We start from the raw sequence: 14,102 nt of genomic DNA on the forward strand, positions 1-14,102 counted from the left end.
AGTCTGTGGCTGGGGGGTCGGGGGTGTTGGGGTATCAGAAACTAAACATCAAGGCTATAATAAGGAAACAAAATGTGGATTTCTCTGGCAGCAAAGGTGGCAGCATTGCCTCCCCACCCCCCCATGGAAAGGAGGGGACAGTCCAGCCGCATCTTTTGGATCCAGGTGAGCCCGGATGCTGGCTGGGACCACCTGAGCTGGCTCTCCTGCCTCTGCTGGAGTGGATGGGGCTGCGCTTAAGGTTGGTCCTTTTCCCTCTGTGGCCAGCCGGGAGGCTCCTAGGAGTAGAAGGGAGGACCCATTGGGCAGGTGTCTCACTGTCTGTGACCATTCGCTCAGCCTGTGCTCGAGGGTCTGAGTGGCCCTCGGAGGGTGTGCTTTGCAGGGGGCTTCCTCATGTCCTTTCCTGATTCTCAGCACCTGACAGGTGAGGGCATGCCCAGATGGGAAGGACATCTCCTGAAATTCACACCCTGGAAACAGGAGACAGTGCTCTGGGGTCAGCTCTGCCCACACCTGGACCGCAGGGATGGGGGTCTCTGTGCAGACCCCCAGAGCAGCCTCTTGGCTCTCTGAGCATTTCACTTTCTGTGGCCCCAAACTGCAGGGAGGAGCAGAGAGGGAAGGAGCACTGGCTACAGAAGGACTGTTTAGAGATTTGAACAATTCTTCCCCCTTGAAATTTTCATTTAATTTCCAGGTGCATTCATAGGTTGCCTTTTATGATCCCTAATCAGCTGAGTTTTTCTTGTTCCATGAGTCTCGTCTTCGTGGCTGGGTTTCAAATGTTTAATTCCCGTGAATTGGAGGTTCTGATATTTAACATCCTTTATGGACCAACTTGGGGCTTTCCCGGTGGTGCTAATGGTAAAGAACTTGCCTGCCAATGCAGGAGAGGGGGCTCCATCCTTGGGTGGGGAATATCCCCTGGAGGACGGCATGGCAACCCACTGCAGTATTCTTGTCTGGAGAGTCCCATGGACAGAGGAGCCTGGCGGGCTACAGTCCAGGGGGTTGCAAAGAGTCTGACACTACTGAAGTGACTTAGCACCCACACACGCACACATGGACCAATATCTATGACGATAAATGACTTTAGCACTCAGTCAACTACAATGATTTATTTTAATGATTTAGTACATGGTTAGTACCAGTCATTAATTGTTTAGTGATTGATCTTTTAAAGGAAAGCAGCTGCTCCTTGGTCGGTTTAAACTTTGCTGGATGCTTCTTTTCTTTAACTGGAGAAGGAAATGGCAACCCACTCCAGTACTCTTGCCTGGAAAATCCCATGGATGGAGGAGCCTGGTAGGCTACAGTCCACGGGGTCGCAAGAGTCGGACAGGACGGAGTGACTTCACTTTCACTTCACTCTTTTCTTTAAATAGGCCGGGATTGGGATTCTGAACGAGCAGCGTGTAGACGTTATATATCTTCGGGCGTTATGGGGACGCTGTTTGCGTGGGAAGCCTGGTTCCTAAGGCCTTCGTGTCTTTTCTGTTCCAGGTGCTCACCGCCGGCGCCATGCTCTCCAGGTAGGACACGCCCGCCCGCGGGGCAGGCGCACCTCTGCAGCGGGGCAGCGGGAAGCATCTTCTCGCCTGAACATGGAGAGATAAGGCGCCCTCCGGCAGGCAGGCCCGCGTGACCAGGAGCTGTGCCCGCCCTGGCCATCGAGATGGAGCGCTCCCGGGAGGCCGAGGCAGAGCTGAGAGGGGGCCGCAGCCCGCCCAGGACCAGCCGGAGCCCGGAGGTGGACGGGGACAGGGCGCTGAGCCACAGCTGCTGTATCTGCGGCAAGACCTTTCCCTTCCAGAGTTCGCTGTCCCAGCACATGCGCAAGCACACGGGCGAGAAGCCCTACAAGTGCCCCTACTGCGACCACCGCGCCGCGCAGAAGGGCAACCTCAAGATCCACATCCGTGGGCACCGCGCGGGTACGCTGACCCAGGGCCGCGAGCCCGAGGCAGCCGAGACGCGCGTGTCCGAGGGGCTCGGCGGCTGCACCAGCCCTACCAAGAGCACCTCGGCGTGCAACCGCATCCTGAATGGCGCCACGCAGGCGGACACCGGCAAGATCCTGCTGCGCAGCACGCGGAAGGAGGCGGAGGGCACGGCGGCAGGGCAGTGCGCCTTCTGCAAGAGCAGGTTCGAGCGCAAGAAGGACCTGGCGCAGCACATGCAGCAGGCGCACAAGCCCTTCACGTGCCGCCTGTGCAGCTACGCCACCCTGCGCGAGGAGGCCCTGCTCAGCCACGTCCAGAAGGACCACGTTGCGGCGCAGAGGCCGCGCGGCGACCCCTTCGCCGAGAACGGCAAGCCGGAGCTGCCGCCCGGCGAGTTCCCCTGCGAGGTGTGCGGCCAGGCCTTCAGCCAGACCTGGTTCCTGAAGGCGCACATGAAGAAGCACAGGGGCTCCTTCGACCACGGCTGCCACATCTGCGGCCGGAGATTCAAGGAGCCGTGGTTCCTGAAAAACCACATGAAGGCGCATGGCCCGAAGGCGGGGAGCAAAAACAGGCCCCGGAGCGAGCTGGAGCCCGTGGCCACCATCAACGACGTGGTGCAGGAAGAGGTGATTGTGGCCGGCCTGAGCCTCTACGAAGTCTGCACCAAGTGTGGGAACCTGTTTACGAACCTGGACAGCTTGAACGCGCACAACGCCATCCACCGCAGGGTGGAGGCCGGCTGCCCGCGGGCCGCCGTCGGGGAGGGCTCAGCGCCCGGCCCCGCCGACTCCCAGCAGCTCTTCCTTCAGTGCCTGAACCTGCGCCCGGCGGCCGGCGCACCCGCCCGCGGGCAGACCGGGCGGCGCGTGGCCGAGCTGGACCCGGTCAACAGCTACCAGGCCTGGCAGCTGGCCACCCGGGGCAAGGTGGCCGAGCCGGCCGAGTACCTCAAGTACGCGGCGTGGGACGAGGCGCTGGCCGGCGATGTGGCCTTCGACAAGGAGCGACGCGAGTTCATCCTGGTGAGCCAGGAGAAGCGCAAGCGCGAGCCCGAGCCGGGTGCTCAGGGCCCCCCGCGCAAGAGGGCGGGCGCGCCCGGGGATCCCGCGCCTGGGCCCGCGGACCCCCGGCCCGCCGCGCGCCCCAGCCGTCGCGCTGCCGTCCCCGCCGGCCACGGCAAGTCGTCCGAGTGCTTCGAGTGCGGCAAGATATTCCGCACGTACCACCAGATGGTGCTGCACTCCCGGGTGCATCGCCGCGCGCGCCGTGACCGAGAGCGTGACGGCCCCGGTGACCGCGCGCCGCGCGCCCGCTGCGGCTCCCTCAGCGAGGGCGACTCGGTCTCGCAGCCCAGCAGCCCCGGATCTGGCTGCGCCGCCGCCGACTCCCCGGGCTCGGGCCTCGCTGATGAGGCTGCCGATGAGAGTGGAGAGGAGGCCCCGGCCCATCCCGCAGCAGGTGAGCGCATGCTCCCGGGTGGTCCAGGGGTGGGTGGTCCAGGGGCGGTAAGAGTGGACACAGGTGGCCCAGGTCCCAGGAGCCCTGCGTCCGGGTTGCCCTTGCCCGGGTATCTCACGTCCAGGTGGTTTAGGCCCAGGTAGCCCTGTAAGTGGGTCCGGGAAATCTTTGCCTGGGTTCTCACGCTCAGGTGAGCCAGGCTCACTCAGGTCGTCTTGGACACGGATGGCCGTGTGCCTAGGTACCGCTGAGCTGGGGAAGTCCAGATCCAATAGACTGCTGCCACGTGGGGCAGGCATCATTACTGCCCAGGCAGTTGAGGCTCAGGTAGCCCTGCCTGCAGGTGGCCCAGCATCCTTGATGCTCAGGTAGCCTCATCCTTCGGTGGCCCTACCCCCAGGTAACCCTGAGCTTGCCGCCTTTTCCCAGGTATTCCAGGCTCAGGTAGTCCTGACTCAGGTGCCCCTGCACTCAGAGAGTCTGTACCCAGTGTATACTTGGAGCTTGGGCTGGTGGGTGCAGACCCAGGCCCCTGTCAGCTCCACTTGAGGCTCCTGTTTGCTGTCTGCCTATAGTGTTCGCATAAATCAACCCTGGCTGCTGAGGTCATGGTCTCTCTGGAGCATCAGACACTTCTGAGCAAAGACCAGGTGATGGAGCCCCTCTGAGGTGTACCCTTCTCTGCTCACCATCAGCTGGGGCACACACGCTTTCCTCTGTTTCTCTCCTTGCACCAGACAGCTGAGGGAAAGAAGACCTTCATATTGTGTGCAGTTATAATTAATCTCCTTGGATTCCAGTAACCCTATGGGTTTAGAGATGGCTAATTGGAACCAGATTACTTTCCAAGTTGCAGCTATATAAATATTTAAAGATACTTGGCCAACTTTATTCCCATCATGTTCCTATTTTTTAGTCAATTTTATACATTTTGATATCTTCTTCTTTAATTTTTGTCTTGGGTAACTACTTTAAATGGAGGTGATGTTTCAGTTACAAGCTTGTAACTTTCTCCCCTTGGCTAGGAATGTTTTCTTTTTTCCCTGAAAATTGGTTTGACTGGTTGTTACTTTTAGGGAAAGATTGGAGATGATGGAAATCCCAGTGCTTCACCTCCGCTTTTGTATTCTGTAGTGAGGAAAACCGCCCCTGTGCACCTCTTTAAAACAACCCATGAGGGTATGTCATTTTTCCCGTACTGAAAATGAAGCTAGTTCTCTTGAACAGAGTTTAATTATTACAGGTCTAGACAATGTATTGTGTGAGCGTCTGGTACACTCAAGTATATGCAAAGCCAGTAGAGTAGAAGTGTAGTAAAAAGTTTCTCTGATCCTGCAGGGCAGTCTGTACTGAATCTGCACACATGTACATGTCCATAAGTGAAAAATAGCACATTATGCATCAGTTCATATTTTGCATTTCATTTCTTAGTCATTCACTCGTGGGAGGAAGCAAGATAATATCCCTTTCTCTGAAACTGTACTGTGCATTATGGGAGATCGTCTGGATTCTAACAGCAGTTGGTCATGTATGGCCTGGGGAACCCAATTGTGACCCGGGGTGGCATATTTGAGGACTAATTTTTGTTTTTCCTTTTTAAAAATGTTGACAACTATAGATTTTACTGGTTACATACCAGTAACACTATGTCTACTTTTTGGAGCACATTTGGATAAAATGCCAAGCTGGTAATAATTTTTTATAACTTTGAAGACAAGTATTTTTAATATTTGGAAAAGCTGTCCTGCACCTCTTCTATTATGATAGATGCGAGATGACCAGTAATAAGCAAATTCAGCAGTGCCTTTAAAGTCAAGATGTGTGAAAGATCAAATTACATTCACTGTAAATTGAAATTTACTGTTTTTTTCCCTCAGGTTCATTAAAGTTTAGAGATTATCATTTACTTCTTAATGAGATTATATGTGTTTTCTCTATATGCAATCTACTTTTTGAGAAATTTGGTGCCTCTGATGATTCCATAGCAAGATTATATATAGTAGTGAATTTTGCAAGTTGACAACAGAATATTATAGCTTGTTGAGAGACTAGAAAACTTTATGACAGTGGTGTAAAATGTTGAACATCATAGGTCTGCACGGGTCATTTTTTTGTAGCCCCAGAGGACAGTATCTTTGCTCCTAAAGATACAATTTTATATCATAGCAGGCCTTGAATGTTCTTGTTGTTCAGTTGCTCAGTCTTGTTGACTCTTTGTAACCCTATGGACTGCAGCACACCAGGCTTCCCTGTCCTTCACTATTTCCTGGGTCAGTGATGCCATCCCACCATCTCATCCTCTGTCACCCCCTTCTACTCCTGCCCTCAATCTTTCCCAGCATCAGATAGCTTTTGCCAGTGAGTCAGTTCTTCACATCAGGTGCCCGAAGTATTGGAGTTTGAGCTTCAGCATCATTCCTTCCAATGAATATTCAGGACTGATTTCCTTTAGGATGGACTGGTTTCATCTCCTTGTTGTCTAAGGGACTCTAAAGTGTCTTCTCCAGCAATATAGTTTGAAAGCATCAGTTCTTCGGTGCTCAGCTTTCTTTATGGTTGAACTCTCACATCTTTACATGACTACTGGAAAAACCGTAGCTTTGAACATATGGACCTTTGTTGACAAAGTTATGTGTCTGCTTTTTAATACACTGCCTAGGTTTGTCATAGCTTTTCTTCCAAGGAGCAAGTGTCTTTGGCTGGCGTTAGATCTCGGATGCCCCTTGTGGAGAGAGGAGTGTTATATGGATTTAAGACTCACAAAGCAGTTTCCTTGGCAGGGATTGGCGAGAACTTGGAAACAACCATTAATACTTTGGAAAAGCAAATGGGTGCTTTGAATCCTCTATTTTGATCTGCAGTGAACCTTTCTTTTTAAAAAAATGCACTCAACTTTGGAAAATACTTGCCTTTCTTGTCACTGAAAGATGACTTAGATCTTTAAACATTGAAATGACTTTAAATTCTCATAGAACCTGGGTGGGATGACTGGTTAAATTTATGAGAGGAAACACATAGGAATTGAGTCACAGAAAGATCAGACTGGTTCTCATGAACGTGAGTTCACCTGTGGCAGAGTTGATGTCAGAATTCAGATTTTTGTGACCTTTCCAGTAAATCCCCATCATGCCATAATTTCCTCCAAAGATTTTTGACATCCAGGAGTGGGTTTAAACACTGCTTCTGAATCTGGAGACAATTTACATGATTAGATTAATTGAAAGTAACTTCTCTTTTTTCATGAAACATTCTTTGTTAGAGTGTTGCTGCCTCCTGCTTTGGAAAGCGCTGATTGTCACATTACCTGTATTTCCACATAAGAGTGAGTCACTGCAGCCCTCATTAAGGACTTAAAATAGTCTAAGAGCAAAGTTGTGAATAAAACTCAATAATTTAAAATGTGTTAGTGAGCTGAATTTAAGTCTCCATTGAGAAAGTGACTTGGCACCGATGGAAAGTACATGTCTGGAGTTCACAAAAATTAGTCCTTTTAATTAGGGAAGAGGAGCCTTGAAAGGGCATAAAATTGAAATGAGAAAAATTAATGTTTTCAACCATGGAGTAGAGTTAGGGTGCTCACAAGTCATCACTGTGGACAGGCGAACAGGCCAAAGAGGAATTCTGCTCAGAAAGCAGTGGAATAGGCGACTTCCCTGACAGTCCAGTGGTTAAGACCCCGCACTTCGACTGGTGGAGGCGCCGGTTCCATCCCTGGTCAGGGAACTAAGATCCCACATGCCTCGTGGTGCAGCTAGGAAAAATAACTGAAATCATGAGAATACTGGGATGACTTAGGAGTGATGGAAGCCCTCTGAGTGTGTCTTGAAGGACTCTTCGTGAGGTCCCTGTACTGGAAGACGTGCTGCCCTTGGGGGAAGCCTGGCCTTGTGATGCAAAACCCATTCCCACTGTGTATCTCCATACCGTTTCTGCTAACACTTAGGTGATTGATTACCCCAGGTATTTTTGTTGTTGAAGTATAATGGCTTTATAATATTATATTAGTTTCAAGTGTATGACATAGTGATTCAGTATTTTTATAGATATATTGTATTTAAAGTTATGACAAAGTAATGACTCTTTCCCTATGTTGGATAATATATCCTTGGTTTTGACTATTTTCTGTTATTCTAACTTCTTCTATCACATCAAATCCATAATCTGCTGAGCCCAGCCTCTCTCTGTATCTTTGGATGATGGCTGTAACGTAATTGATAGTAAAACCCCAAGTTTTGAAATTGCAGATAGTGAAATTGCAGATAGTGAAATTGCAAATATTTGACTGTTTCTAACTGACAAATCATATGACTCAACTTTCATAGAATGGAAAGTTCTGTGAACAAGTGCCACAGTATTATATGTAGTTGGAAGAATTAAGGAGAGAGTTTTCAGGATTAAAAAGTACAGTCAAGGGAAGAAAAGACTGTTAAAGAAAGAAATTATTTATTTCAGAAAGCTTCCATTTTCTGATATTTCTCTGCTTGCTTCCTCCAGTCGCACACTCTCAGACGTTACCGCTCATCTTTTTCCTGTTGTAACTGCAAGAAGGGCCACAGTGTTTTGGTTGTAAAATGTTAGGGGAGCACGTGCTCTGAGCCCGACCGCTTGTCCACAGTAGCGTGTGGGTGGGTGAGGCCGGCCAAGCCACGGTCACCCAGCTTCCAGAAGGGTTAACCAGCTAGTCTCTTTTTTTGCCATAGAGTGTGGGCAGTCATTAAAGCAGTTTAGGGAGGAAACATTGCTACGTGTCCTCCCATGGTGGGGATTTAGGGGGACTCTAGAGGACAGCAGTCCTAGTGTGGAGTGTGGGGTGGGCTGGGGAGCGGTATTGACCGGCAGGTGGGCCTGCTGGCCTGGGAGGCTATTGTTGTTACTTAGCGTTTACTTTGCACAGAGCAGAAGGCACTCTGGGCATGGAATCTCCCTATTGTCCTGTCCGGATCCACGCCGGGGTGTGTTCTGAGCCAGGGAGCTGGGCCCCGCTTGCAGACCTGCCCGGTTCCCGTCTCTGATGCTCAGTGACTGGGAAGGACTTCTCTCCTAGCGCGAGGCTTCATCAGTGCCTCCCCCACTCAAGAAGCTGAAAATGACACCACAAAGAAAGGGGCTGGGGGCAAGGAGGAGAGATCATAAATACAGTGGGAGGATGGGAAACAGGATGTGTGTAACTGGCTCGTGTGGCTCAGCGGGTGAAGAATCTGCCTGCAATGCAGAGACACGAGTTCAGTCCTTGGGTCGGGAAGATCTCCTGGAGAAGTGAATGGCAACCCCCTCCAGTGTTCCTGCCTGGAGAATCCCATGGACAGAGGAGCCTGGCAGGTTATAGTCCCCGGGGTCATGAGAGTCGGACACGACTGAGTGACTAAACCACCACCACCAACTGTGGGGTGGCAGGCGCATCCGGGAACAGTCGTGTGCCTGAGATGAGCCCCCACTCCCCAGGGCCCGGGGCTGGGGCAGGAGTGATCCTGGGACCCTGGGCGGTGTCAGTCCTGCGTGGTTCTGGGACCCTGTTAAATGGGAGTCCGCGGGATGGGTCCGAGTGAGACCAGGAGGCCGGCTCCCTCCGACACGGTTCCCTCCGGCATGCCGGGCCCAGTTTCCCATCCCTGGCGGCCTCGGCACCTTGAGTGATGAGAACCTGGTAACTGCATGTGCAGGTCGGTCGGCCGATGCGTAAGTGCCCCGGCTCTGATACTGGCGCCGGGCCGGGCCCCAGGGCTGGGGTGCTCCCTGCCTTGTGCCCATGAGCGCCAGAGCACAGCCCCGGGGTGGGGACCCGATGGGACGAGACTCTGGACGGCAGAGGGAGGAAGGGAGAGCAGGTTGATCCAAGACCACAGAGGAGGGGCCGAGAACGCAGACGGATGCCTCTGAGCTAGACGTGAGGGCGACCACCCCCCTTCGTCTTTGCTGCTGGACGAAACACCAAGGTATTTACTTAGGTGGGAGTAAAGCGAGAGTTGAAAACCCTCCTATCAAATCCTTATTCAGTAGAAAGACTCACTGAAGTTCTTTAAGAAAAATATCCAGATGCACTTGACAGCCGACCGCAGAATGCCCTGTGGTTTAGTTAGCATCTTAGCAACCAGGAGCAACGCAGTCAGCGCACGCATGGAGACGCTGGTAATTATTCACCGGCCCCGCAGTCCCCTGGTAGGCCTCGGAATTATCACAGCAAGAGTGAGTTACAATGGGAATAAGCCTCGGAGGTGTGTTTTATTGTATTCTGATTCTTCAAACACTGATCGTCAGTGCATGGCGTGCGTGCTCATATTTGCTTGATCACCATGCCGCATCCCCTGACCTTCCAGAATGAATGAATTACGCTGTGAAACACATCAGACTCTGGAGATGAGGCTCTGAGCTGTTCTCTTGACGCTGAGACACACACGTGGGATGCATGGTCCTCGGGCTGTGAAGCGGATGCTGTGCAAACACTGTGGCTTCTTAGCAGGATCCAAACGCTTCTTTGTTGTCTGTCTCTGTCTCCATTTCTCTTTTTTCACACAAGATGTGCTGTCTCTGCTAGATGGCTTTAGTCGTGTCCAGCTCTCTGCAACCCTGTGGACCGTAGCACGCCAGGCTCTTCTGTGCATGGGAGTCTCCCGGCAAGAATACTGGCGTGGGTTGCCATTTCCCTCTCCAGGGGATCTTCCTGACCCAGGGATCAAAGCCGCATCTCTTATGTCTCCTGCATTGAAAGGTGGATTCTTTATCACCAGCACCACCTGAGAAGCCCTTCACACAAGACAGAATCATAGAATTTAGAGCTGGAGGGAACTGGGGGATAGTGGTCTGTCCCCTGTTTTAACAGAGAGGAAACCAAGGCACAGGGGGATCCTTGTGGCTTGCCCAGCGTCTTCAGGACTCCAGGTTGTGGTTCTCCTTCTGCATGAAGTAGCGGTGTGTCTTCATCCCTCAGCCGCTGGGGGTCCGGCTTCCTGGGCTGCACATACGGGCTGGGACCCCGCCTGTGGGGTTGTTCCTGCCGTGTTCCTTGCGGTGCCCAGCTCCGCCTGGTGTCCTGTCCACACTGCTCTTGTTGGTGACAGAGTTAGAACCAGAACCAATGTCCACAGTGTCCATCTCCCAACCTGGGAGAGGGTGTCTGTCTTGGCTTGTCGCTTGAGGGGCAGAATCCTGTGGTCCTAGATACACAGTCCTAGAAAAATGCACTGACGTTCAGGGCCCGCCCGGGGCTCCAGATCCACCGTCTCCACGGCCACCGGCCCCGAAGGAGGCCGAGATGGAGCGGAGGCGGCCCGGCTGAGCTCTGCAGTCCTGTCCCGTCCTCGTCGGGGTGGGTCCTGGCTCCATCCTGTCTCCAGGAGGCTGCTTGTGGGCAACATCTAGTGGGTGTTCTCTGGAGGAGAAATTCATGATGTTCCTGGATGCCCATAAAAAACGCATGCCCTGTGTCCATAGAGACTAGTTTGATGTGACCCCTTTTCAGTCTCTCCTGTCTGTGCATTTCCTAAATTCCATCACCTCCCGCCATCCTGCTGGCTGTAGGTTTCCCCTGTGTGCGGTGTGGGTGCTGCTGGCCTTGATTTTTGACTCCTCTGCTGTGGTCCACACGTCACGAAGAGGAGCCTGGTCCCCTCCGGTTCAGACAGGAGCTTGTGACGATGTGAGGTGCAAGCCCCCTCTCTGTAGATGTTACCCCTCTATGCATATGCGCATACTCAGTCACTTTCATCGTGTCTGACTCTTGGCAACCCACTTGAGTGTAGCCCACCAGGCTCCTCTGTCCACGGGATTCTCCAGGCAAGGATACTGGAGTGGGTTGCCAGGCCCTCCTCCAGGGGATCTTCCCAGCCCAGGGATTGAACCGTATCTCCTGCATCTCCTGCATTGCCTGCGGATTCTTTACCACTGAGCTGTTGGGGAAGCCTATTACCCCTGTGTAGTAGAGACAACTGAGTTTGGGTCTGTCACCCCAGACTCCTGAGATGTGGCCTTCTGTGGGAAGAGTTGGATTGAACTGATTTTGCTTCTGAACCATCGGTTGCTGGTCAGCAGGGTGTCCTGGGCAGCTCTGCAGGAGGATGACCCTGGGCTGCGGAAGCGGGGTCACTCCTGGTGAGCTGGGGTGTCCCAGCTGTCCTCGACACATGTCACTCCACCGACACCTGTCTTTCTGGGGGAATCATCAGGGTGCAGATGCTGAGAGGCTGCAAGGACCCAGTGCCTTTGCCCCTGGCCCCGGGGTCTTTGCTGCTGAGAAGAGCAGCCCTCTTCTGCTCCCACCGTGGCTGAGCCCACTGGGAGTCCGGAGCTCATTGCCCTTGATCTCAGAAGCAGACCCACCTGGAGCCCAGGCGGCCCCTTCTTTCAGGATGCACCATCCTTCCGAGGCATGCTCTGGCCCAGCCAGCTCTGTACCAAGGGTGCTGTTTGATTCGTATCATCCTTGGTCAGCGTGTTTGTCGTGGGCAATGAATCATTTATATCTGAGATTCTCTTTAGTCAAGTATTTAGGTTTTGTTTTATGTTTGTTGTGTACATGTCTGGCACAAGTTCTTAAAATTTCATCCATAACTTTAGTTTTTGTTTTTTTTAAAATTTCTTAATTTCCTGTGCACAGGCCCTAATCCAAGACTGGTTTTTGTGAAACCTTTGCAGGCTCCTGATATGATCCAATATTTGCATGCACAGTTTGCCTACTTTGCATGTTAAAACAGACTGTACTTTCAGATCTGTATTTTACTAGAATTGAAAAAGCTCGGGATAGTCTTCTCTGGATTGAAAGTTAGCAGGTCAGGGTTTTCTTTGCTGGAATTTTACCTGGACCTGTGTGTGCGGTCAGGGTAGTCATGTCCACTCAGAGGGTTCCTCCTCTTCTGCTTTGTTTACGGAGACAGCCATTGATCTGAGAGCAGTGTCCTCACAGATGACGAAGACATTCAGGCTAACTGCTGGCTGCCAAGTATGTTCTCCAACAGTGTGCCAGATTTGAGTATTACTCGTGCTCTTTTTGCAAACTCCAGACTTTCAGCCCTGTGGACGAGCTGAATTCCAGTTTTACTGACTGCCCTTTTCATTTCTTAGTCTAATCGGTTACCGAAATACACCATCTGAAAGGGTAGCCCGGGGGCACCCTCTGATGACGGACTGACTGTGCTGGAGAAGGTGGTGTGTGTGCCTGGCCCTAACATCCGAAGCCTGCTGGGAGCCGCGGCTTCCTCCCCAGAATCCTGCGGTCAGGTTGTTCTGCACACGAACGGGCAGTTCACTGATGGACTGGACGCTGGAGAACACAGTTTTGGACGTGGGAATGATGGTCAGGTTTCCAGTCTGACTTCTGGATGCTATAATTGCTTCCATTCAAAGCTTGTCTGTCATGTTCTTGGTTTTTAAAAAACAGATTTCTGCAGAATTCATGGGATATGATTTACACAGGTTATTCTGGCGTTGGGCTTGAAATTCATAGTAGTGGGGTGGATCAAACGTTTTCGTCTTTAAGAAATAGAAGTTTGGGGCTGGTTTTTTTTTTTTTTTTAATGGTGAAATATGGTAGGGTAGGGCCATGAGGTTACAACAGGCATTCAACCTTTAAAAGCTCTCTTTCTTGTGAAGCTCCTTGGCTGGTAGGGAGGCGTGGTTACTGGCCGCACAGTGCGGCTCAGAGTGTTAGCTGAGGGCTTACAGAGCTCCCGAGTTCCAGGCGCCGAGGACGGGGTTGCGAAGTCCTGACTTGGGAATTTTGTAAACTCTGAACACAAAGTTCTGGACAGGTGGTGTGTGACACCAAGGAGAGAAAGAGTCTCTGCAGTTTCCATGGTGACAGCCTACTCACCACTTAGAAACAAGTTCTTGCTGCTGATCACAAAAGGGCCCTGGGCTTACGCGTTCGTGGGGATGAGAGGAAGCTGCCCCAGAGCTGCCTCCTGCGCTGGATCCGTTTTAAATATCCGGATTTCCTTCCCATTCTGGGTCAGAGTTCCTTGGGTTTTTCTTCCTTGAGTTCAGGATCCTTTTCTCTGATTTTGAAGGTCTGGTGTGTTGGGGGGGCTGTTTTAGAAGCTTGTAGGTTTTGGGGTCACACAGAGTCGGACACGACTGAAGTGCCTTAGCAGCAGCGGCTGGTTTTGGAGCAGCGGTGCTCAAGGATGCCTCCCAGAGCCAGGTGCGGGGAAGGCGGGTGGGGGCTGGTCTTCCCTCCGTCCAGGGGTCCAGCATCAGCCTCGCCCACCCTGCTGCCCACTGGTCATCATCTCCCCCACCCCGCTCAGCCCCTTTGCCCTCCCTCTGGCCCCTTTTCTATCCGAGGGCAAAGGGAAGGGAAGGACACCAGGTCGCGCCCAGCGCCCAGTGTGCAGGGCGAGGCATGGTGTTGGGGCGTGGTGGGCTCGGGTGACCGTCTGTCCAGGCGCAGAGCCTCCAGTGCATGTGTCCCAAGGCCAGGGACAGGCTGCGGCCAATACCCCTGGAACAGATCACTGCGACCCTTGTCGTTCCCACAGGCCTCCTTGGGGGATCCCCGCCCCCGCCCCTCTGCCCTGGCTGCAGGGGAATGTGTCACTTCTCGGTTCCCTCTGATGCCCTTAGTGTGGGGGAGGGCCTTCCAGGGAAAGGTTTGTTGTTCAGTGGCTCAGTCGTGTCTGACTCTTTGCAGCCCCATGGACTGCAGCACACCAGGCTTCTCTGTCCTTCATCAGCTCCTCGAGTCTCTCAAACTCATGTCCATTG

The 14,102-nt window shown here is 52.5% G+C and overlaps 1 protein-coding gene across 8 annotated transcripts in view; it reads left to right on the forward strand.

Annotated features, from left to right (window-relative positions):
• ZNF516 (zinc finger protein 516) overlaps positions 1-14,102 on the forward strand; it is a 96,682-nt gene that overhangs the window by 44,960 nt on the left and 37,620 nt on the right. For 7 of the 8 annotated variants that reach the window (XM_061131293.1, XM_061131295.1, XM_061131291.1 and 4 more), the window contains exon 2: positions 1,507-3,407. In XM_061131293.1, coding sequence (XP_060987276.1) covers positions 1,679-3,407 — 1,729 coding nt within the window. In that variant the 5' untranslated portion in view covers positions 1,507-1,678. Of the gene's footprint in view, positions 1-177; positions 242-1,506; positions 3,408-14,102 lie in introns of those variants that run through there. The other variant, XM_061131296.1, reaches the window with a different exon arrangement.

The sequence above is a fragment of the Dama dama genome, chromosome 27 (genome assembly GCF_033118175.1).
Source record: "Dama dama isolate Ldn47 chromosome 27, ASM3311817v1, whole genome shotgun sequence".
NCBI classification, from domain to species: domain Eukaryota; kingdom Metazoa; phylum Chordata; class Mammalia; order Artiodactyla; family Cervidae; genus Dama; species Dama dama.